Below are 27,095 nucleotides of genomic sequence, written 5' to 3' on the forward strand. Positions count from 1 at the left end.
TCTACAGACCTTGTTAGATTCCTTTTCTCTAGGATGACCTGGGGGCAACTTCATGTACACTTCTTCTTCAAGATCCCCATGAAGAAATGCATTCTTCACATCCATTTGGAATAAGGGCCATGCATTATTAACTGCAACAAACAATAATACCCTCACAGTGTTCATTTTGGCAACTGGAGCAAAAGTCTCCTTGTAGTCAATGTCATAGGTTTGTGTAAAGCCTTAAGCTACTAACCGTGCCTTGTGTCTCTCAATGCTTCCATTGGAGTTGAATTTGGTCTTATATATCCACCTACTTCCCACTGCCTCTTTGCCATTTGGAAAATCCACCACACTCCATGTTTGGTTGCCATTCAGAGCTTGAAGCTCTTTAGTTATAGCATCTTGCCACTCAAGCATGCAGGTGGTTTCAAGAAAATTCCTTGGTTTGAAAGTGTGAGACAATTTGTTAAGGAAAGAAGCATGAGAAGATGAGAATCTGTGATAAAAAATGGCTGCAGAGATAGGATGCCTTGCAGTGTAAGTAACGTACTCTTGTAACCTCACTGGTGGATGTCTATCTCGCGTAGTATTTCTTCTTGGTGCACTTATAGCTTGCTAATTTGGTTGAGCTTCTGATGGTCTAAAGAAACTGGACATTGCATCACTTACATTCTCAGTGGGTTGAGAATTCTCAGTGCTGATATGAGCAGGAATGACTTCATGAACTTCTACTAGAATAGGCAGTGGAAATAAGTCCATAAGATCTTTCCTATTGGAATTAGTCTGCAAACCTTTGTGGAAATAAAGTGAATATTCATCAAATCGCACATCTCTAGAGAATACTAGCTTCCTAGTGTTAGGGTTGTACACTTTGTAACCCTTTTGAGAACTGGAGTATCCCATAAACACACATTTGACAGCTCGAGTGTCTAATTTATCACGATTGAGAGCTTGAATGTGCACATAACAAGTACAACCAAAGGTCCTGAGGTGAAACAAGTATATAGATCTGCCCTTCGTGACTTCAAAATGAGATTTAGTATTCAACACCCGAGTTGGCAGTGTGTTAATGATGTAAGTGGCAGTGAGTAGGGCTTAAGACCAAAATTTCTTAGGAACATTCATTTGGATCATAAGTGATCGAGTCTTCTCCAATAAGTCTCAATTCTTTCTCTCTACCACACCATTTTGTTATGGCATACCAACACAGCTAGTTTGATGCAAAATGCCATGATTGCTCAAGTAATTACTCATGTTATTGGAAGTGGACTTGGTGCCATTATCTGATCTTAACATATATAACTTAAATGAAAATTGATTGGTGCTTAGATTGTGAAAGTCCTTAAAAGCATCAAACAAATCACTTTAAGTTTTAAAAGATATAACCAAGTCACTCTAGAATAGTCATCAACAAATGTAACATAATATCTATACCCATCAAAGGATTCTACACGAGAAGGACCCCAAATATCTGAGTGAACAAGCTCAAAAAGTCTACTGGTTCTAGAATTAGAGGAAACAAAAGGGAGTCTAGTGGCTTTTGACATTTGACAAGTTTCACACTCAAGTGTGTTTTTACAAAAAAAAAAATGGGAAATAACATGGTCATCAGAGGTTTTGCAGGATGGGCAAGGTGTTGGTGCCAGAGTTGGTGTTTCTGAACTTGAATTAAGTTGACACTGAGCCTTTTGACAAAATTGGACTCCTTTGAGAGATAATAGAGTCCATTTAAGAAGAACCCTTCACCAATCTTCTTCTAAGTAATTCGGTCCTGAAACACAACATTGTGAGGGGAAAATATGGTAAGACAATCTAAAGTTTTTATAATTTTTCCTATTGACAATAGCTGAAAAGGAAAAGAAGGTACATAAAGAGTAGTGGAATCAGTATGCTCACTCAGCAATCTAATCTTTCATTTCCCTATAATAGGTTCTTTTTTCCCGTTTGCAACAGACACATGAATTGGATCAATAGGTTTTTGAAATTCATAGAGACCAGAAGGTTTATTAGTTATATGATCAGTGGCACTAGAGTCAATAATCCAAAAATCATGTGTAACATTTGCATTAAGAGCAGTGGAAATGGCACTGATAATACCTGGAATATTGACTCTCAATGTGTTCTCCGAGTCAACCAAGAATCCAACAAATTTCCCTAGCATTGCAGTAGGGTTTTCAGTCATCACTTCATCAGGCTCAGTGCTTCCTTACTTCTTTTAAAGAAAAGCAGCAAACTCATTGATTAAGGACATATGATATGTTGAGAAATTGGCCATCATTTCAACCGAGGAAAAAGCTGAGTGAAATGCCTTTAGATTGACTCCTCCCTTCCCATGTTTGATCATCCTACCTTCCCTATCAAACTTAGGTTTTAACTCCGAATGAAGAATCCAACATTTTTCTCTCAAATGTCCCTTCATGTTGCAATAAAAACATTTCCAATCTGCTTTCTTGCCAAGCACCCTATCACCAGTTACTTTGTGATTTGTCGTGAAAACCCTAGCCTCAGAGTTGGATTTAGGCTCAACTTTCATCAATATTCGTTGAGTTTCCTCTCTTTGGACTGCATGACACACACTGGTAAAAGAGGGCAGCTCTGCAGTCATTAACAAATGACTACGTAGGTCTTCATACTCATCTTCCAAGCTTGCCAAGAGTTGAAACACCTTGTCTTCGTCAGCTTTTTTCAGTAGCACAGCAGAATCAGTTATGTGTGAATGGTACATATCGAGTTCATTCCACATAGATTTCATACTTCCAAGGTGTTAAACAAAGGAGTGGTCACCCTGCTTTAAACTCGCAACACTCTTCTTTTGTTGAAAGATACGAACTGAGTTGTTTTGGCTACCATACATGTCTTTGACAGACTCCCATAGAAGAAGGGAAGACCCTGAGTAGCTGAAAAGCTCAGACAGTTTTGACTCTATGGAGTTAAGTATCTAGGACATGACCAGCTGATCAGTGGCATGTATGCATCATAGGTTGGTGAAGTGGATTATGGGGGCTTAGAGCTTCCATTGATAAACCCTAACTTCAATCTTCCTTCTAGAGCGAGTGACACAGCTCTTGGCCAAGGAAGGTAGTTGAACTCATTCAGTAGCACCGAACAGAGTCGTTGATTTAGGTTGTTCTCACCCCCTTGAGTTAAGTTGGGGGATGAGGTTGAGGCATTATCAGTAGTAGATGCATTTTCTTCTGCCATCTTTATTAATGATGAGCAAACGAATAAGTAAAAAAAAAAGGGACAGAGTCAGGACCCTATGGTTCCTGCTATGATACCATGTTGAATTTTGGTTTCAAATATTTGTTGTATATTTCATTGTAAAGATTACAAGAAAATGAAGGCAACTCTTATGGAGAACCGAAAAGAAAGCTACAAGAAATTGTAAGCTAACTACCCCAACACAATCCCTAAAATCTGCCTTAACAAGTGGAAAAGCCAAAACCTAATTACAAGGAAAGAAGTTTCTACAAGCAACTAAGAAAGGTTGACAAAAAAAGGTAAGGTGAATGACAAGTTATGGGAAATCATGAAAGTAGGGTTAAGACATTCACTTTAGCCTATGACTTAGCTAAAGTGAGGATGACAATCCATACATACAACCCATCCCTTGAGATCTTATACAAACTCGTTTCAATAAACCAGGACTTTGAACCTAGTCCTTTTATGTACTTGATTCATCCTTATCTGATCAAGTATGAATTATAATCCCTATAATGAATGGTATCTTATCAAAATTCATCTTAATCTTTGGTAATTTTAACCCCCTCTGGACTCGACCGAGCCACACTTGAGCTTGATCCTTTAATAGTCCTACTCATAAAAAGAATTGGCCGAATCAATGCTCTCTTTCGAGCCAAAAGCCCACTAAATTGAGGAATCATCACTAGGCCGAGAATTATGGCCTTTCAACTTAGGTTATCATTTCTCTGCCCATATTTTAGGCCTAAACATTGCCCCCTCACTTCTAAAATCCTCGGTCATGTGCACATGGCTTGAGGGTTTTGAAGAAGCGAATATTCTTTAAATCCTCTCACTAGCTAGCACTTTAATGCTTCGATTTCAATTTATGTGCCAATTTTGCCTTGACTAACATAATCCACCTTATTTCTTTCATGCGTCAGATTCTCACAATGACTCTTCAAGTTCGGTTGTCCACGTGCCATACTCTTCAAGACAAATCAACCATCAAGAGGTCTCATCTTAATAACCGCTAATTCTCAAATTGGATTAGGTAAAGTGAAAAATCAGTTCATGTCATTTTGATTCTCCCATATGTGATGATTGAGACACATGCCTCAACATTTTATGTTTTCTTTTAAAATTGAAAAACCTTGAATCTATTCCCGCCAACATAAAACCAAGATTTGTCTTCTCCTTCTTCAAGCCCTAGAAACTGCAAAACTTTAAACTTAAAGAAATCCCTAGTTTCCTTAATCTGCAACTTTTCCTCTTTTTTGAATCATAATAGACTGTGACCAACCTGATTTCAATTTATGTGAGAAGCTTTCTACCAAACTCAAAATAGCGAAGGACTCCACTGATTGTGTTATCACCAAGCTTCTTAACAATGCATAAATTTTCACTCAAGTTCTAGGTCCATGATTTACATATATGGTTCCTGATGTGATCATCATGTTGATGAAGAAAATCTTCTCTGGCCACTACTTAAAGGTAATGATTGGTAGAAATGAGAATTTGTCAAACTCCAAGTTGCTTGGCCTTTAGTCTCAGCGACATGGACTCCATAGGTTGAAAGAATGGAATGATTCTTTGGCATTCTCAGAAACATCTAAGTATCTATGACGCTATCAAAATTTCAATATCAAGATTTTTATAGATTGAAAACTCTTGCTAACTATCCTAAATTTCCAGTGTTTGGCTACCAGTATGATGATCTTGCCTCTTGGCCCTATGGCGCTTACAATACTGGGCATTACTGCCTTTCTTGGCACTTCTCCGATTGGTATGCAAATCGATTTACCATTCCCAACGTATAAACATGGAACCACCATAAAAACCATCTTCGATGAGAGAATGTAGGAGATTTTACGACTCAAGGACAAGAACATGAATTGGCTGTAGAAATAGATCACCAAATTTGCCAATAATTTCCTCAACTACAAAACCATACTTACGAGTTTTGCTGGAAAAGACGACGAACCATTAAGGAAAGGCGAACATGAAGCATTCCTTTTTTGCCGGTTTAACAAGTTGATAGGATTGTGCTTACTCGGCATTTACCTGGATATTCCCCCATTATCCTTTCCTAAAGCCGAAACCCGAACTTTATCAAGCCTCAACTTCTTTGATTTGAATCAAGACTCTGAACTTAGACTTTTTGTGCACTTGATTCATCCGCATCTGATCAATATAATCCCTTGAATGATTGGCAACTTATCAGAACCCATCTTGATCTTTGGCAATTTTACTCCCTTAGAACTTAACCATGCCAAGCCTGAACCTGATCCTTTAATAGTCCTACTCCTATAAGGACTTGGTCAAATCAGTGCACCCTTTTGGGCTGAAAGCCTACTAGCTTGAGGAGTCATGACTAGGCCGAGAATTATGGCTTTTCAACTCAGGTTATGCATTCTTGGCCCAAGCCTGTATTTCAGACCCAAACATAAATGCATGAAATATTGCCTTTTGTTTTATTGTGAGTGCTTCACCAAATGTCATGGTATTATGGGGGCTTCTTATGTTCTACATTCATTTAGAAATATGAAAGGTGTACCCAATCCCAGAAAACAATAATAATTATAAAAATAAAAATAAAAAAAATAAAAAAATCATCCTACAACCCCTTAGTGAGTAGTTTTAAATGACAGAATATTTCTTTAGGGAGTCTTTTAAAATTGATAATTTGAAAGTGGGAATGACAGTTGCTTTGAAAATAAAATTCTTAAATCCAATGTAAAAATCTTAAGTTCAAGTTGAGTCATCGATCATGGCTGGCTGATAACTGATCGTGGATTTTCTTTCCTTAAGCTTTGTTTGGAAAATTAAATTAAGTGAAAGTTGAAGCTTTATAATTTTTTACTGCTGGGCCACTGAATAATTTCTTGGTGCATATAATAGAATGCCTCTTGTATAATTTTATACATTATGCATCTAGCCACGTCCATAATTACCAGCTAGTTATAAAGGGAAAATTAAACTACTAGTTGCATAGTAGATTAACTCACGCACCTAAAGCAGGCTTTCTTTCAACAAAAAAGCTTCTGAGTTGTGGCAGCAGCTTCAACAGCCTATACAAAGAGGGTAGTACTATTCACATTCATTTTTATCTTCCATACATCCTTTTTATATTTTTTCATTGATCTTCTTCAATTTATTCAACCGACGGCCATAAATTGAGTGAGGGTGTGTGAGAAGTAAAAATAGATGTGTAAATAGCACCAGCCCAAAAATATTATAAGCTGAGTGGCCGGGTATCATTCATTTGTTCTAAAGGTCATTAACAATGCTTTACGTTAAGTGTTTTTTCAACAGCTTATACCAATATTAGGAAAGTTACTTTTATTGATAAGTTCATCCAAATTATCATCATTCATGCATAATTACCTTTTGTCATGGTGCACTAATACAATACTTTTGACAGGCCACTAGTGATTTTGATTGTAATTTTGGTTAAAAATCGCAGGCTATTAGTGATTAGATTTATGGTTTTCAATGCTTATTTATTGTTAGGTGAAGAAGTTGTATCGATGCTAAATGTAGAGACTTAAATATTCATACTTATCAAGTAAAAAATCATCATTGCATTGCGAAAGGTTACAGTTGCAAATTAAGCGGCCTGAAACGTGATTGCTTTCCAAGAGCAATTGACTTCATACAACCAAACAATATTCAGGCTTCATGTCCAGAAGAAGCATGTGTGGAGTTCTTTGTTTATTTTTTATTTATGATTAACATAATAGTTCGTTCGATTTAATAGATGGCATATGTCAAAAAAAAAAACATATGTCCAGTGTTATATTTTTTACGTATATATGATCTTTTAAGGAAAATTAACAAAAAGTAGTAAAAAAAAACTTTGGTTTTAATGAAAAATGACAAATAAAAGTGTAGTAAATAGTATCAGAAAAAAGTAAAAATATGGTTTTTCGTTAAAAATGAACAGTATTAGGAGTATTTCGTTAAAACTTCCTATCTTTTATTAATTGTTTTGCGACTTCAACGTTTGTTAAATGGTAGGTAGGTGAAAGCATTATTTATTTATAGACATTAGTGAGCAACTATCGAAATCAATAAAGCCATTAAACCAGGCTCTAGTAAAAACGTCTAATCAGAGTAAACCCTTATTAATAGGAGTTCGTACCCGCAAAAGAACTCATCATGAATAAGTTCGTGCTTCAATCTTCTCTTACTTTCTCAATTTCTTATAGTTCTTGCTCTCAATAGGACGAGCGTATATTGAACAACATTAACTTGAGAAAAGAAACCGAAGACATTTGCATATATTAGATGGTAACTGCTCCTCCCGTTATGGAGTCAGTTACCATCAGTTTCCTAGAGGTTTTAACCACCTCTTAATTCAAAACGAGTTCAATTGATTTGTCTCCATAACGTTTAATTGTAGTTAAATATATAAACTCTAATCCTAGTATATTTCCAACTACTTACATATCAAAACACTTATACACCAAATACAGTTTGATCTCACTAACTTTAGGAATAAAACTCTTATAGTAAGAACAACTCAACACAAGTTTTTCTTCATGTACACTCATCTAAAATGTTGATTTTACAGAATTCTATAAGTGGTTGTCAATATATATATGCAACACTAATTTAAGATCAAAGTAGGTTGGCAATGTTTTCAACAAAACCAATCGTAGTTCAAGTCCTTATTAGTTTTAATAAGATTCTTAATTTTCTAATATCTAAATTAAGTTTTCGCTTCTTCACATGCCGAGCACTCCACGTATGGGGAAATTTCAAGCACATGGATAATTTAACTTGGCAACATGAAGCATCTTTAAAAAGAAAATTAATGAAAATGGCTTCAAAATTTTGAATTTTAACCAAAAGTTATCCTATAACTATATTTTATGATATGGACAAAATAATGAAAAAAAAAAAAAAAAAACCTAAGTAAAGCGCATGCAATACTTCATCGTCGCCTCATTGTTTTTCATCTCCTTCTCCTCCAATTCTGGCCAAATTCTCTGTCAAAATCATTGATTATAAGTATCAGGAAGTCCATCTATACGACTCAGATAATTGGTTGCTGGTAAAAGTTTCAGAGATCCTCAACATTTCAATCTCTCCCTTCCACTTCTCAAAAGAGTTTCAAGAGAACCTTACCTTATTCAAATGTTCTTTAGATCTAGAAAGACGACAGTACGTTTACGTTTTAAATGGCCCCTTCCTTACCAGCCCTGGCATCACGTTTATGCCGTTTATCCCGACTACGAAATTGATAACATGTAGTCTTGTACAAAGATACGTAATGTTTTATCAGCTCCATCTTTGGATGTTCTGAAATGGTCTAAACCAAACTGCCCAAAATGTGAAGCAGGGGGAAATGGGTGTATGAATAACAACGGGAACAAAAGCGACATTCAATGTGTTTAATTGACAAAAGCAAGTAAGATTAACATTACTTATTTTGCTTGACATGTATTCTGCTAAAAGCAAAAGCATTTTCAAAATAATAATTAATATTCTCTGCTGGGGGACAGGATGAACTGAACCACTACTATTAAATGGGATTTGGATTCCATCCGGATTCAAATTGTGGGGATCCTAGTGAAGAATCCCACTTAGGATCTCCACATCTTAACTATTTATCTGCATCGTGCGGTCAGAAATCATTTGACTTTTTTATTTAAAATTAAACACAAATAATATCTGACGAAAACTAATTACATGATGTATGATGAACTAAGAGTTGATCCGGAGAGAATTCTCTTCCTTAAAAATGTGCCAATTTTTTCACAACTTCATATGAACGTGTGCAATGTCTAAGTCTCAGAAAATATTTTAAGGATGCTGTTCAGGCAGTATGTCATGACTAACAATATAATTTTTCAAATTATCTTGACAACGCCTCTCCTCTTTCTCTCTAACAATTTTATATTTTTCAATATTTTCTTCGCATCTATATTAGACTACTGCTTGTGCACGAATTTAATCAAATTCGTCCCTTGTAGATTATATACACAAAAGTAGGATTATAAATTTTTTATTGTTTTTACACATATATATTATTATATAACTCCATATATTATTAATCTTTATATATTATTAAGTTTCATACATTGTATAGTACCATTAAGTTTCATACACAGTGTAGTACCGTTAAGTTTCATAAACAGTGGAGTATTGTTAAGTTTTATAAACAGTGTAGTACTGTTAAGTTTTATAAACAATGTAGTACTGTTAAGTTTCATAAACAGTATAGCATCATTAAGTTTCATAAACAGTGTAGTACCGTTAATTTTTATAAACAATGTAATAAGTTTCATAAGCAGTTTGTGTGAGAACGTGTAGATAGTTTTTTTTTAAGAAACTTTCATAAAAAGGGTTTGGGCTAAGTTTATTTTAACCAAAAATCATACTATAACTTTATTTAATGAAAAATAATTAAATTTTAAAAAGGAAAAAAAAAACTTAAATTTTAATAAAAAGGATAGAATTTAAAAAAACAAAAAAAATGACGCTCGGGACCTGTACACTGTTTATGAAGCTGAACAATACTATACTATTTATTGGTCCAATTTTATCAATAGTGCCTAGTTTTTTTGTCCACTTGCATAAATAGTATCTAGTTCTTGATCATGTTTCATAAATAGTGCTTAGTTATTAGATCCAGTTTTATAAATAATGTATAGTAATTGGTATAGTTTCAAAAATAGTCACTTTCTTGGTCCGGTTTCATAAATAGTGTCTAGTTATTAGTCCACTTTCATAAATAGTGCATAGTTCTTGATCATGTTTCATAAATACTATCTAGTTCTTACTCTATTATCATACATAGTGTATAGTCCAGTTTCATAAATAGTTTCCACCTGGTGGCCCAATTTTTACACCCAAATTGTCATTGGGCTCCACCATTTCAATTTCATACAGTTCCTATATACGGATACATACATCAAGTATTCGATGAGTTTCCGTACTTTAGGAATTCACTTTCCGATCCATTAGAGATTTATTTTGTTCCTTATATTTATTTTATAGTCAATTTATACGGTGACTGTTCCTATTTAGAGACTCCACTGAAGATTGATTCAGTTTTTGAAATAATGCCTGATCTTGTTTTCGTTTCATAAATAGTGTCTACTTATTGGTTTAGTTTCATAAATAGTGTGTACTTATTAGTCTAGTTTCATGAATAGTGTCTACTTATTAGTGAAGTTTTATAAATAATGTTTAATTATTGGTTCAGTTTCATAAGGTTTGAAACTTAGACCCTTTTTTGTCTTGTAAACTCACCCATTGCGCTGAAAACGATGAACCCAAAAGTGACTCTTTAGATCAAAACCTTGAGAAGATTATATTCTCAGTAATTATATTCAAAAAGCTGCTTTCAATTACCAAATTAAAATTTCCTTACATTTTTTACATACCTACAATAATAAATGTATCTCTCCATCCAATTTCTTGAGATTGGATGTCATCCTGGAGAAAATTTCCCTTGTGCCTGTAACAAAAATGGTATACCATGTGTTACTATGTAAGTGGTGGAAAATTTTATTTTTTTATATTATTAGTTTTTTAACACAAGAATCTCACAACTTGTATAGAGTGTACCACCCCGTGTTTCAGGCACATTGAAAAGTTTCTCGTCATTATGACTACTATTGGGAAACAACACCACACAAATAAAACTGAGGAATGTAATTCAATTTGAAGTATTTTTCTTATTCTAAGCAAAAAGAAAAGAAAAAAAAGAAATTTATTAATGTAGCTGACAATGGGAGAAAAAGGTTTGGGGTGTGGAATGGAAGGTGGGTACGCACCCAAGCGCAAGTTGGGGTTTTTTTATATTATTTTATTCTTATCATTAAATAAAGTTAATGGATGATTTTTGATTAAAATGTAAAAATTTGAAACCCTTTTCATTAATATTAAAATTATGCCTTTTTCATTAAAATTTTAGTTTTTTTATCTTTTTTATTGAAATTTAAAATTTTTTTTTATTAAAATTTAAGTCTTTTTCTTAAAAAAAAGTATAACTTGATTTTTTATTAAAATAAACTTAGCTTAAACTCTTTTCACACTACAAAGTAAGTTGACATGCCAAAACCAATTAATTGACAGCGAGAAAGGACTAGCAGTCCAATTCCTTAATTATAGGCCCATACAATCAATAACTTATGATCACCTTCGTTAAAATTGACATCAAAAGTTGAGATCAACATATTAAAAATATATTTATTTATCCTACATTTTTGAAATCAAATCTAATAATAATTGATTATATATTTAGTTACGGTGACGAAGAGAACATTTTTGTATGTACTCTACGTACTAATGAAGATATGGACTGCGGCATGTACAAAATATGATTGTCGCTAAATATGCATCGTTCATATACCGATCGACTACAGCTTCTTGATCACTTCAACATATTCTTACAATGTGCTGACAAGAAAATTAGATTAACTTATCTTATGTCTTTCATGGATTCCACATCTATGAATATTGCTTTATTGCTGTTGAGCAATTCTTGTATACGCAGATGCTTACATATTTTATAACCTAGGATCTTAATGAAGATATGTGTAATCATACTAATTTTGGCATATTTTCTTGTTTCCCCAATTGGAAAATTAAAAGTAAATCTCATAAGTAATATAGAGCTCGTTTGGATGTACTTTTAAAATGACTGAAACTGAAAACCCTTTTGAAGGAAATGTTTTTGGGTTGTAAAAGCACTTGAAGTGCTTTCTACAAAAATCATCAGTTATGTATTTCTTCTAAGAAGCACTTTAAGTGCATTTTCAGAATTTATTTGCATTTTTACAAATGATTGTTTTAAAAATTATTTTCACCAAAAACGCTTTCAGTTATTTTAAAAACACATCCAAATAGGTTCATAATTTACTTAACCTTTTCTAGTGACATTCCAACTCAACAAAAATATCAAGGACCAAAATTAATTTTATAATAAGCGAGGGCAAATAGACTCTATCACGAACTCATTAATCTTGGAAATGTGATCAGATAGTAAATAATGTTTCTAGAAACTAGTGTATGCCATTCCCTTTCCAACAAAGAAAAAGACAGAGCACAATTTGTTAAATAATTAGAGAGTGAAACCCCACGTCATGCCCTAAATTTTATCCTAATCTGCTTAGAATTGACACCCGGCCTTAAATAAAAATAAAAGACAAAGCAAAGGTTAGTAGAATAATAATTAAGGAACCCACATGATCAGATCTTTCTAGCTTTAAGCACGTACATTCTTAGCTGTTAAACAAGTGCAAGATGTTTCACATACTTTCTTTGATTATCCGTACTAAACACGGATTAGTGTTGTCTAGAAATGATTAATCATAGAAATCTGTTGTGATACACTGACGAAGAAACATATGAATATTTCGTGCACTTAAGGTTGGTGGCTGTGTTATGAATAGTAACAAATAAAAGCAAAGGAGATTCTGTGGTGCCATATTTGATGAATGACATAGATTTTGGCCTCTTTTGATTGATGTTCGTCTTTGTTTCAAGGAATTAAAAGTCAAGCATGGACTGCTCAAAGCCACTCCAATTTCCAAACATTACATGGCAAAAGGGTATGTAGTGTTTGTATGGTGCTCGAGATCATGTTGTTCTCACTCTTTTTATCAAAGGGGAGGGGAGATTCGAAACAAATTGCATTGTGTCAAATCATGTTTACTTATTCTCTTTTTATAAAAATAAATAAATAAATAAATAGATAAATAGAGAGAGATCGAATTTGAGAACGTTTCCAACATCAGATAAAGATGTCAATTAAAGAGTAAGAGCTAGTTCTTATTTAAATTTCAAGTTTTGGCTTATGTCGAAAGTTTAAATTTAAAATCTTAAATCTAAGTCGTAGGGTTACTCTATATGGTTAGGGAAACAGTCCTATTGAGGATGCAATCAAAACAAGTTGCAACTGGTCAATTTGCCTATAAGGCTCGTGACCGGGAATGCATCTAAGCAAAATTTATATTTTCCTTCGAATAAGAGAATTATATATTTATGAATAAAAATAAATAAACAGATGCCTTATGCAGGATTCAATCTATTTGAGAATGCTTTTATAAACATTATAAACACTAAGATAATAATAAAGTATTTTAATTGCTTTCTGGAACAACTCATATTTCTTTAGGAAGTAGTTTTTAGTTTTTTTTTTTTTTTTTTTTTTTGAAAGTGCATCATGCAAACGTACTCAAAGGAAGGTTTCAAAGATTTCTTATCTTATATTATATTTTTTAATGTCCATTAAGATTTTAAAGAAACTAACAAGTAACGAGTAAAGTTGTAAAGAAATTAACAAGTAACAAATCATTGTTACTCTTGGTGTTCCTGTTATATAAAACATTTACCTAAACATTTACCTGGACTTATGTGTTCATCGAATATGAGTTATAATTTGAGCATTACTAATCCAAATGGTGAACCAAGCTTACCAACGTCTAGTAGCCTATGAGTTACAATTTGATACTAGATTAATACGATCACATTATATAATGGTACATATGAGTGAATTTAGAACACCATTATTATGGTCAACACGAAACATTTATGTCCACATGTGCGTCAGTAACGAATTTATTTTACCTACTAAAATTTTTCGAAATACAAAAAACTTGTAGTTTAGTTGGCTTAAAAGCCTTAAATCATTCACTTTTATGCCGGTAGTTTCGGTTTCAATTCTTCCCTCCCACTATCACTTCAGATTGAAGAATAAACAAATAATAATTAAAACTTCCCCAAAATAGTTTTTATTTGTCTCATAATCCATCATCTTTCTTCTGTACAGATCACCTATTTTCACAACATCAGCCTCACCCACAAAGCCATGTTACAAGTTTACAACATGAGAACTCCATGCCGCGTATAGTCCATAAAGCATGAGAAATTTTTTATTGTGATCGGAATACGAGTGGTATATCACTTGTTTTTATATAAGTGTTGAAATATTTTATTTTTTAAGTTATTAACCTTTTAACACACATATTCTACCATTTGTATAGTGACATATAATGTACCATTCCGTGTTTTGTTTACATCAAAAAATCTTTCCATAAAGCATTATCATTCCAAAAATATATTAGAAAATAATAAAAAGTACCACGTGTCCCCTTGGTGACGTTCCAAAGTCATCAATACCTTGAGAATTATAATGCCCACAAAATCCAAAATGGCATCAACAAATTAATATTTAATTCCTGATTTAGAGTGATTACTTGGAACATTCTCCTTAAGAAGTAAGCAATTCCAACACCTGGTCAAACCACATTGGTCCTCTAGTAATTTTCAAGTTTAAAAATTCCACCACCCACTTAATTGTGATTTAATATTTATCAGGCATGTTTTAGTATGCTAATGAGTTACTAATTCTTCTTGTCCAAATGCATAATCTCTGTGTACGTGGCCTCAATCCATGGAATTCCTATTTCTCTTCTGTCGCACTTTAGCATCCAATAATTTATTAAACTTATCGTTTTAGATTCTTACTAGAATATGTCACCAAATGCGATAGCATAAGAATATTGCTATTCACATTCATGTTTACTTTGTACACATTTTTGTTATATTTGACTATTGATCTTCTTCAGATCAAAAGATCCTGATGACCAAAAATTGAGAAAGTATTTAAAAAGTAAAATTGAATATGGATAACACTACACTAACATAGTTCTAGCTTTCTAAAATGTCCTTGTATGAGCTAAATAATTTTGACCTTCTTGATTGAAGCATTTCAACCACTTGATTGGTATATATTGTTGGTAACCCTAGGTTGAACTCTCACACTAGAACACGTAGCCAAAGCTTGCTTGAACACTCAAAGACTTGGGAGAACAATCTTGTTATTCAATCATGTAAACACAGCTCTTAAGTAGCCTTACAAAGATAACTAAAAGCAGGAAAAATGCAGCCCACGTTACAACCCTACAACGTGGTATAAGACTAGTTCAAAACAAAATAACTTATCCCTACAAACTAGGGTTTATTATCAACAACTGAAACAAACTCCTAATAACCTGGAACTAAGAAGACCTAACCCTAACGGCTAGGAACCATGATAACGTTCAACATCCTCCCTTAAACTGAATGCTAACAGCAATCAGTTTACATGCATGAGTGAATGAACACCCAACAATCCTCGTAGTTTCTGAAAAACGTCTAGCTTTAGAGGCTTGGTCATGATATCAGCCAATTGCTCCTGCGAGGTACACTGAACCAACTCTACAATCTCATCCCTGGTGAGCTCGCGAAGAAAGTGAAAGCGAACATCTATATGCTTACTACGCCCGTGCATCACTGGATTCTTTGAAAGCTTGATGGTAGAACTGTTGTCACAGTATATGATTGTAGATTTATGCGATTCAAAATTGAGCTGCTGCAAAATCCTTCTTAACCAAACTGTTTGACATGCACAAGAAGCTGCAGCTATGAACTCAGCTTCAGTGGTTGATAATGTGACCACCGGTTGTTTCTTTGATGACCAAGAAACTGCTCCTGCACTTAACATAAAAATATACCCAGAAGTACTTTTCCTATCATCCTGATCTCCAGCATAATCACTGTCAGTGTACCCATAGAGTTCTTCTTCTCCTCCCTTCTTGTAGACCAGCCCAAAATTCACCGTGCCCTTCAAGTACCTCAATACTCTCTTTGCTGCTTTAAGGTGCAGCTCAGTAGGTCGCTCCATGAACCTACTTATTAGGCTAATCACATACATCATGTCTGGTCGTGTTGCTGTTAAGTACATCAAGCTGCCCACGATTTGTTTGTACTTAGTACTATCCACTTCTGCTCCATCTTCATCTTTTGTCAATTTAAACCCAGGCACAATGGGATTATGAACAGCATTGCATTGGTCCATATTAAACCTTCCCAATAACTCTTGTGCGTACTTTCGTTGAGTAATGTAAATACCTTCAGATCTTTGAATCACTTCTAGGCCAAGAAAATAGCTCATTTTCCCAAGGTCAGTCATATCAAACTCAGTCATCATTGAATGCTTGAAATCCTTGAACATTGACTCATCATTCCCAGTAAATATAAGATCATCAACATACAGGCACACAATTAACATTTTACCTCCATTCTCTGTCTTGACGAACAGGGTGTGTTCATGTGGGCATTTTTCAAAACCTTCCTTTATGAAGTAAGACTCGATGCGGCTATACCAGGCTCGGGGAGCCTGTTTGAGACCGTATAGAGCCTTTTTAAGCTTGTAGACTTTATGCTCCTGTCCCTTTTCTTCATAACCTGGAGGCTGTGCGATGAACACTTGTTCATTTATTTCTCCATGGAGGAAAGCTGACTTGACATCCAACTGGTAGACAGTCCAGTTCTTCTGTGCTGCAAGTGATAACACAACTCGGACTGTATCCATCCGTGCCACAGGTGCAAAAACTTCTGCGTAATCTACTCCATATTGCTGACTGTACCCTTTTGCAACCAGGCGAGCTTTGTATTTATCCACTTCACCTTTCTCGTTGAACTTGGTTTTGTAAATCCATTTTACTCCAACTATCTTCCCTTCTGGTGGCAGCTCTGTGAGTTCCCATGTATTATTTCTCTCTATTGCTTGTATTTCTGAATCCATGGCCTTCTTCCATTTGTCACTTTGAATAGCCTCCTCAAACGTGATGGGATCCGACTCAGCGAATAGTGCTAAGTGAACCATATCTTCTTCCTCTGAAAGACCTTCTCCACTCACATAGTCTTCCATCCACACTGGTTGCCTTCTGACTCGTCTTTCAGCAGTCATCTCAGTCTGTTCATCCGCCTCAACATGATCACTCAGGTCTCCTTCCTCATCATGATCACTCAGATCTCCTTCCTCATCATGATGCCTCAGGTCTCCTTCTTCGTTCACGTCCCACTCAAGATCAGCCATGATCTTGTCTTGGGAGTTATTACTCTAGTCCCAAGCTTTGTCCTCTTCAAAAACAACATCCCGGCTTATCACAATTTTCTTGGACACTGGATTGTACAGACGATAGGCCTTGGACTCCTCACTGACTCCAAGTAGAGTACACTTCATGCTTTTGTCATCAAGTTTGATCCTCTTGCTATCAGGAACATGCACGTGTCCTATGCATCCAAAAACCCTAAAGTGCTCCACTGATGGTTTGGAGCCACTTCATGCTTCTTCTGGCGTCATGCTCTTTACTGCTAGGGTTGGACTTCGATTAAGTACATAAATGGCCCAATTTACTGCTTCTGGCCAGAAAGTTCTTGGGATTTTCTTTCCTGTAAGCATGCTTCGAACCATGTTCATGATGGTTCGGTTCTTCCTCTCCGCGACACCATTCTGTTGGGGGGTGTAAGCAGCTGTGAGCTGCCTTTGAATTCCATTCTTGTTGCAAAAATTGGTGAATTCAAATGAAGTGAATTCACCTCCACGATCTGTTCTTAGAGCCCTTATACTCGAACTCGTTTCTTTCTCAACCCGTGCTTTGAAGCTTATGAACATATTAAATGCTTCTGATTTCTCAATCAAAAAGAACACCCATGTTTTCCTGCTATAATCATCAATGAACGTAAGAAGGTACCTCTTGTTACTGTTGGAGACTGGATTTATAGGCCCACAAATATCTGCATGCACAAGTTGAAGGATTTGAGATGCTCTCCATGTGCTGTCCTTTGGAAATGGATCTCGTTGTTGCTTTCCCACCAGACATTCTTCACACACCTGTGTGTGTGCGTTGAATTTTGGTAAACCCTTCACCATGTTCTTTTGTTGCAGGATTCTGAGACCACTCCAACCCAAGTGTCCATATCGACGATGCCATAATTTGAGTTGATCATCTGTGCTCACGTTGAAACATTGCTCCTCTTGTAATTGTGTGCGTGTCAGCAAAATGAACATGCGATTTTCTGCCATTGTGGTCTCCCAAATTAGTCCTTTTCTTGGATGGTAAATCCTGCACTTGCCACCTTTAATGAAGAAGGCAAGACCCTTCTCTTGCAATTGACCAACGCTCAATAGATTATTTTTTAGTTCTGGCACGTAGAATACCCCAGTAACAACTTGCATGGCTCCATTGACCTCTATTCGAACATTGCCCTTCCCTAACACGTCCAAGCTTGAGTTATTTCCAAGTTTGACAGACTTCCTGAAGGTGTCGTCCAACTCTATGAACAACTCCTTTTTCCCACACATGTGATTGCTGCAACCTGAGTCCAAAAACCATAGTTCTTCCCTGTCGTTCCCCTTGATATCCACATATGCCATCAGTAGCATTTCTTCACTAGTTTCTGCATAAAAACCTTTGGAATCCTTCCCCTTCTTAGGACATTCCCACTGAAAATGCCCAAGTTCATGACAATGGTAACATTCGAGGGTGGATTTGTACGAGCCGATTCGACCCCTTCCTCGCCCTCTTCCTCTATAGCTGCTGCGTCCCTCTCGCCCACCTTGTTGTGTATCATAGGTCACTTTGAGAGCTTGCTCCTCCGTGGTGTGTCTTCCCATCCTTTGCTCGTGCACAAGCAAACTACTTTGCAGTTCATCGATGGATAAGACGTCCAGATCATTTGACTCTTCAATGGAACAAACCACATAGTCATATTTAGGGACCATCAATCGTAGAATCTTTTCAATGACCACTACATCTTCCATCTTTTCCCCATGAAGTCGCATCTTGTTGGCTATGGTGAGAGTACGTGCAAAGTACTCAGTCACCGATTCTCCTGTCTTCATATGCAACATCTCAAACTCTTTGCGAAGAGCCTGTAACTGGGCACGCTTGACTCTTGCCGTGCCTTGGTACTTCTGTTTCAGTGAGTCCCAGATGTCTTTCGCAGTGTCCTTCTTCAATATGGTCTCTAGAATTGAGCGATCAAGAGCCTGGAACAAATAATTTTTAGCCTTTAGGTCCTTTAACTTCAAATCGTCAATAGCTTTCTTCTGGACATCTGTGACACTGCTCTCATCTGCTGCTGCAGGAATGCCAGTCTCTACCAAACTCCAATATTCCTTAGAACGCAGGAAGTTCTCCATGAGCATGCTCCAATGATCATAGTGTCCATCAAGTAGTGGGATTGCAGGTTGCACAAAGCTACTCTCAGTCGTCATGATGTTCAGGTGAATAGAATAACTAACTCCGATCAGGCCCCGTGGTGGGGCTCTGATACCAGATGTTGGTAACCCTAGGTTGAACTCTCACACTAGAACACGTAGCCAAAGCTTGCTTGAACACTCAAAGACTTGGGAGAACAATCTTGTTATTCAATCATGTAAACACGGCTCTTAAGTAGCCTTACAAAGATAACTGAAAGCAGGAAAAATGCAGCCCACGTTACAACCCTACAACGTGGTATAAGACTAGTTCAAAACAAAATAACTTATCCCTACAAACTAGGGTTTATTATCAACAACTGAAACAAACTCCTAATAACCTAGAACTAAGAAGACCTAACCCTAACGGCTAGGAACCATGATAACGTTCAACATATATTTGGGGTTGATCATGATGTTAAATCATACATCAATGGCGAAGACACTTAAATGTAACCCATCCCTCCTCCCTATACGAAATTTCCTATGTATTTTATAAAATTATAGTGCATAATAATCGTATTAGAGTGCCAAATGAAAACTCTTTTATTGTTAGCTTCCTTTATATATATCAAGTATTAGATGCCTAAAGTTCAAATCTCTTCTTTTAGTATATAAGAAAAATAAATGAATAATAAAGATGATATTTCTGTGAGATCAGATGACTCGTACCTCAAATAGTGGAAAGCATAGGGAAGACTTCGAAAACGACAGCAAATTGACTGATGGGATTACAAAGTGAGGGCTTATGTTGCAGACATATAAATACGCAAACAAGCACTACAAAAATTACCACAGCATCTGGAAGACAAAGTCTTTAGATAAAAGCATACCTATTACCTAAGCATAACACAAAAGTTGTGCTAATTAAGCTATCACACATGTATTTGGGGATGATGGCAGGTCAACATATGGGTTGGGGTTTAATAGAAGAGGAGGGTTGGAGAAAGGGTCCTTGGACTGCTGAGGAAGATAGGTTGCTTATTGAGTATGTGAGGGTTCATGGTGAAGGCAGATGGAACTCTGTGGCCAGACTTGCAGGTATGTGACTCCACTCTAGTTACAATTAGTGTTTGAGCGCTCATGTGTTTATGTACATATATCCATTGAATAACTGAGAATAATAATAATATAATTTTTTTGGGTTGTATAATTATATAGGACTGAAAAGGAATGGAAAGAGCTGCAGGCTGAGGTGGGTAAATTATTTGAGGCCAGACCTTAAGAGGGGGCAAATTACTCCACATGAAGAGAGAATAATAGTAGACCTACATGCAAGATGGGGGAATAGGTAAATATTTGTTGTACTTTGTTTGCTTTGTTTTTAATATTTTAGCTAGTTTTTTTTCTTGTGCTACATGTATGAAGGCTTAATTTGTTTTTTGAAACAAACTCAGATGGTCAACTATTGCAAGGAGTTTGCCTGGAAGGACTGATAATGAGATCAAGAATTATTGGAGGACCCATTTTAAGAAAAAAGCGGTTAAAGGGGTTTCTGATGCCTCCGAGAAGGTGAAAACTCGCCTTTTAAGGAGGCAACAGTTTTACCAGCAGCAGCAACTCAGTCAAGCAGATCTGAAGAAAATCATGGCCTTACTGGATGAAAATGACAACAATAAAATACCATCCTGCTGGCCTCAAGTGAAGCCGGATTCGGAGACTTCAACTACTACTGTATGCCCTCACACAGCTGATCAGGAGCAAGGATTCTTCAGCTCCATGCTGCATGGGAATGTGTATGTGCCTGAACCTGCCTCCACTAATGAGGAAAATTTTCTGTGGGATGGTTTGTGGAACTTGGATGATATCCATGGTAATTTTAACACAACTTCAGCTTGTGCAACAGGAAAAACTAGTTTGCAGAGCAACTTGGTGGTTCCCTTTTGTTGAATTTGAGCAGACTTTGATTTTTCAAGTGTAACAAGTGGTGTGAATTTTGGGTTGTAAAAAATCATGCAATCCAAGGCTACCTACTTATTTACCATGCTTTTTGCTTTTATTTTAAAATAATGGCTCACCATTTTAACTATAGGAGAATTGTAATTATTTTGGTTGTTGCTTAACTTGTATTGGTACTTGCTAGACAAGCTATTGGAAATCAAAAACCGTTGCTTCAAGTATGAAGTTGCGTAATTTTCATAGAGGCTTCCCTTTGTCTCTTCCTCTTCTTTTATGTTTTCATCAGATAAAAGCTTCATCTTGTTTTGATCTTATATTCACAATAAGAGTTCGACTACTTCCATCATATTCCGTCATCCATTCCAAAATTCAAACCCCCTTTAGGACAAACAACTAACATTTGTATTTTTTAAATGTGTTGGTAGGATTTAAATTTAAGATCTCTTTCAACGAAATAAAGAGAAATATCATAGACTAACAGTTGGTTGGTATGATTCGTAAGTACTTAAAGAAACATGAAAGTACACACATGATTGCTTGAAATGCTTCTCTACATTAGTATTTTCTTTTATTAAACTTTACGGTAGTACTTAGCTTACTCATATCAAGCTTAGCTTTTAGTGACATCTTTGTCCTCACATTCTTTATGCCAGTTTAAATAAAGGATCATGGAACCAAATTTGCACACCGTGTGTGGAAGAGATGCACAAACTTAATTACCTGTAAAACAACGAATAACCATAAGGAAACCTTGGGACTAGTGGGGTAACAGTCAAAGGCTCTTTCACGATCAAGTTGGTAAGCAGTTTAAAAGCCAAGCAGTGGGCAAGAGAAAAAAGTATGCATGATTGTGTTATCAGAGATGAACCTAGAAGGGTGTACTTATATACCAATCACAAGAGAAACCTTTTAGGATATAAAATTCATACTAAACTGGAAGAATCCCAGATGATATCTAGGAGTAGATAGTACTTCCTCTTAGGAGTGTAATTACCTAGCACATGCCCCAGATTGTAAGAATCTCCAAGAATATAAGAAACCTAGCTGCTTCTATACTGGATCAGGTTTCCGTATCTTCCGGAATAAGAATGGTCAATCTCAACGAAGTCGAACGAAGACTTCACCCACTACTTATCCGTCAAAGGATGACGGTAAGCAATTTAAAAGTCAAGCAATGGGCAAGAGAAAAAAGTATGCATGATTGTGTTATCAGAGATGAACCTAGAAGGGTGTACTTATATACCAATCACAAGAGAAACCTTTTAGGATATAAAATTCATACTAAACCGGAAGAATCCTAGATGATATCTAGGAGTAGATATTGCTTCCTCTTAGGAGTGTAATTACCTAGCGCAGGCCAAATCCCCAGATTGTAAGAATCTACAAGAATATAAGAAACCTAGCTGCTTCCATACTGGATCAGGTTTCCGTATCTTCTGGAATAAGAATGGTCAATCTCAGCGAAGTTGAACAAACGACTTCGCCCACTACTTATCCGTCAAAGGATGATGGTAAGTAGTTTAAAAGTCAAGCAGTGGGCAAGTAAAAAAAGTATGCATGATTGTGTTATCAAAGATAAACCTAGAAGGGTGTACTTATATACCAATCACAAGAGAAACCTTTTAGGATATAAAATTCATACTAAACCGGAAGAATCCCAGATGATATCTAGGAGTAGATATTGCTTCCTCTTAGGAGTGTAATTACCTAGCGCAGGCCAAATCCCCAGATTGTAAGAATCTCCAAGAATATAAGAAACATAGCTGCTTCCATACTGGATCAGGTTTCAGTATCTTCCGGAATAAGAATGGTCAATCTCAGCGAAGTCGAACGAACGACTTCGCCCACTACTTATCCGTCAAAGGATGATGGTAAGCAATTTAAAAGTCAAGCAGTGGGCAAGAGAAAAAAGTATGCATGATTGTGTTATCAGAGATGAACCTAGAAGGGTGTACTTATATACCAATCACAAGAGAAACCTTTTAGGATATAAAATTCATACTAAACCGGAAGAATCCCATATGATATCTAGGAGTAGATATTGCTTCCTCTTAGGAGTGTAATTACCTAGCATAGGCCAAATCCCCAGATTGTAAGAATCTCCAAGAATATAAGAAACCTAGCTGCTTCCATACTGGATCAGGTTTCCGTATCTTCCGGAATAAGAATGGTTAATCTCAGCGAAGTTGAACCCTAGCTGCTTCTATACTGGATCAGGTTTCCGTATCTTCCGAAATAAGAATGGTCAATCTCAGCGAAGTCGAACGAAGACTTCGCCCACTACTTATCCATCAAAGGATGACGGTATGCAGTTTAAAAGTCAAGCAATGGGCAAGAGAAAAAAGTATGCATGATTGTGTTATCATAGATGAACCTAGAAGGGTGTACTTATATACCAATCACAAGAGAAACCTTTTAGGATATAAAATTCATACTAAACCGGAGGAATCACAGATGATATCTAGGAGTAGATATTGCTTCCTCTTAGGAGTGTAATTACCTAGCGCATGCCAAATCCCCAGATTGTAAGAATCTCCAAGAATATAAGAAACCTAGCTGCTTCCATACTGGATCAGGTTTTTGTATCTTTCGGAATAAGAATGGTCAATCTCAGTGAAGTTGAACGAATGACTTCGCCCACTACTTATCTGTCAAAGGATGATGGTGGCATCACTGATCCGTCTGTACGGTTCGATGAGTCCATAAATCTTGAGTTCGTGACCAGACTTCGGAGGCATTCGTATTTCAATCTATCTTACTCCAACCCTAGAAAATCATGGTCCCAACAATTACTCGTAATTATGTATCTGAAATGGCTGTTCTGCTTAAAGATGGATAGTTATCCAAAGACCATGACTTATTCATCTATCTGGTGGTTTGTATAGTAACGATGAGCCCTACCATCATACAAGAAGAGCTGGGGGCTTGACCACCTATATTCTACATTTTAAAACCTTTTCCTAATGCTAAAACTAGATACCCGAAAATCAAAAAAACTGAATTTGGTACTAATTGTTACGGCTCGAAAACCCAAGCTATACTTTTAGGCGCACACAGTTATCATCATGACGCAGTATCCGGCATAATCCAGATGCACGGCGATAAAGACGCAAGCACTGAAAGATGCAAAGTTTACTCCCATTTCGAATAATGTAGCAACACAACCCAAAGGGGTGCCTAGGGAAAACGAGCACCGGAAAGACGCACCAGCCCAACCTGCAAGAGAGTTATTTCAACCATCAATGACCGGTAACAGGTCTTGTCCTCAACACCTGTAACGATTCAACACTAGTGCAACAAATTGCCAATAGTCAAGTATTGTGGACCTAGTGGCCTAATTCCTCATGTTGTGCACAAACTGGCCCAAATTGGTTCTAGCTTTGCGGCTCATGGTCATGCCTACCTACTCTGTGGTTTTTTACCACGCCAATCTTGCACCACGACTCTTAGCCATGCTCATGCCTGCTTCCTATATTCTAGTTACACCTATCTTGCACCACAACTCCCAACTGTGCCTATCTTGCACCACAAATCCTTGCCATGCCGATCTTGCACAACGACAATTTAGACTTCAAGGCAGCGCCCTGACTTATGCTCTACAGCTCCTAGCATCACCGATCAAGCCCCCGACACTCTGAGCTTCAAAGCATTCAACGACGAAACAGAACACGAGGCTTTAACCAACAACCCCTTGGTTAGTAAAAGGCTTAGCGGTGAAAAAGCTTGCAATCCATTTAGATTCCTAATTGACCACCAACCAAGCCGCATGAAGTACATGGGGAAACATCCAAGGATAGAGGAACACTTGGATACTATCCGAGAGTAGCTCATTGCGTACAACCCGACCCAAATAACACAAGTTATGATGCTGTGATGTACTGGCTGACACTAAATTGGCCATATGACCCCATCCTAAGATGACGTCACAAGCCAACTTAATGACAAAACCATAGTAAGATATTTATGATGTGCAAGAATTTGAACCAAAACATTCATTATTAATAAATCCAAAGCCAATTTCAAAGTTCACTTATCAACCTCCCCACTTAGGGACACAAAGTATCTAGGAAATTTAATCCCATTATTACCACATCACATCACATTAGAGCATCTAGAAGTTTCACACAACAGTAAACACATAAAAGTGCAGTGTTGTGCATAATCAAAAGTGTGATCATGCAATTATTACAATAAAGATAAAACCAAAATAAATGAACCATCACCCTAAATCCAAATGATGAAAGCCTCACTGCCAAGCCCACTCATCACTCTGGTATTCTCCTTATTCTCCCTATGTCCTGAAGGGGTCGACAAAACAAAATATGAGTAGACCAGTTTTATCACGTCAAAATCATTCGAATATAATAACCCCATTTTGAAGGCGTATATATATATATATATATATATATAGTGAAAACTAATACATAATAGTACTAAATAATAGTAGTCAAGATCAACTCAATCTTGTTTGTTATATCAAAGAAAGTAAATCAATCACAAATAATGTAATGTATAGCAAGCAGGTGAAATGGTGTCTACCTGATTGATATCTAGTGTCTATTAGCACATTCTAGCCTCTACTAGACAAAAAAAGTACCTATAATAAATCCTGCAGCCGTAGCTAGCTATACAATATGTTTGATAACCATGTGGTGAAAATAAATCACCAATGATCTCAAGATATCATCTAAGTTAAGATAAGTATAAGCCTCGTCAAAGACTAACGTGAGTAATATGCATCATCATAGGCATTATAAATATTTATATAGTAAAAACATTTAAGTTTTCAAAGGGATCCACTCACAGGTAAGCAGAGCATCCCTCGTCAATAGGCTATTTGCTTAAACTCTTTTTATCCTCTAATAAACCTGTTGTAATAATATAAAGTTAAATTAAGCTTTAATCTACACTCTATGGGAGATCATCCAAAACTACCATTTAGGTAATGAATTTGCGCAACCAGAGGGTGCCACGTGATTCACAATAGTGAAAAACACAAAGATAGGTCACAAGTCTTGCACGCGCTGCCATGCACCGGCCACACGCCATCGCGGTGAGGATTATAGAGTTTAATAGAATATACCTCACCTATTACGGAATTTCGTTAGGATTAACAGAACCGTGGTAGTCGTTGTCAAATTTAACAATGACAGCAGCTGTCTGTCATTGACCGTTGGCGGCAAGTCGCCGAAAACGGAAGGAAAAAAAAATCAAAAAAACACTCAAGGGCTTCCCGAGCTCTAATTCAAATAAAAAAAAACCATGTCAAATTCATAGAATTTAGTCTCACAAGTTTTAGAGACTTACCCAAAACCAAATTAGAAGGAGAAGAGGTCAAATCCACCGTGGATTCAACGAGTTTAGCTTAGAGTAGCTCGCCGTATTCTGAAAACTAGGTGCACACGTACTGCAGAGGTTAAACCTTCAAATTTCAACACAAAATTCACTTGCAACAAAGGAAAATAGTACTTGGGATCGGTTCCAGGTGGGTCCGTGCACCACAGTCTCAAACTCACTGGAGTTTTATCGAAGAAAAACGCCGAAAACTGCATGAAATGCAAAGAGAGTATGCAGGGGTTAAAACCCTTGGTTCGAACTGAAAAACAACTACTAGCTCAATCCCAATGAGATAGAAACAACTACATTCAAGGATTTTCCAATAAATCTCACCTGGGTTAGAGTTTGGAGCTTCGAAGCTCTCGGATTCAATGATGGGGTGCACCTTGGTGCACTGATGCTACATGCAAGACCATATTCAAGTTCATTGAGTCTTAGGGATTCCAAATATATGGTTTTGGGGTTTGATTTGTGGAGGAATCAAAGTGAGAGTATGGGTGAAACTCTCATAGCTTAGAGAGAGAGTTCGTGAGTTAGAGAGCGACGAAGTGGGTATAATTCCACTTAAAAAAGATTTTAAGTATAATTATAGATTTGCCCCTCTATTAATTATAAATTACAAAAAAAACCTCGAGGCTTCGATTTGTGT

At 36.4% G+C, this 27,095-nt stretch overlaps 1 protein-coding gene and 1 pseudogene across 1 annotated transcript; one reads left to right on the forward strand and one right to left on the reverse strand.

The window, feature by feature from the left end:
• Positions 1-15,259: 15,259 nt before the first annotated feature.
• LOC148690046 (secreted RxLR effector protein 161 pseudogene) lies at positions 15,260-16,021 on the reverse strand (annotated as a pseudogene).
• Positions 16,022-19,635: 3,614 nt separating this feature from the next.
• On the forward strand, positions 19,636-21,349 carry LOC137730561 (MYB-like transcription factor EOBI). Its single transcript, XM_068469544.2, has 3 exons — positions 19,636-20,251; positions 20,372-20,501; positions 20,608-21,349. The coding sequence occupies exons 1-3, from the start codon at positions 20,092-20,094 to the stop codon at positions 21,098-21,100; spliced, it is 783 nt and encodes a 260-aa protein (XP_068325645.2). The 5' UTR covers positions 19,636-20,091; the 3' UTR covers positions 21,101-21,349.
• The last annotated feature ends 5,746 nt before the right edge of the window (positions 21,350-27,095 follow it).

This window comes from Pyrus communis, chromosome 16 (genome assembly GCF_041283825.1).
Source record: "Pyrus communis isolate YQ-2024b chromosome 16, ASM4128382v1, whole genome shotgun sequence".
Lineage (NCBI taxonomy): Eukaryota > Viridiplantae > Streptophyta > Magnoliopsida > Rosales > Rosaceae > Pyrus > Pyrus communis.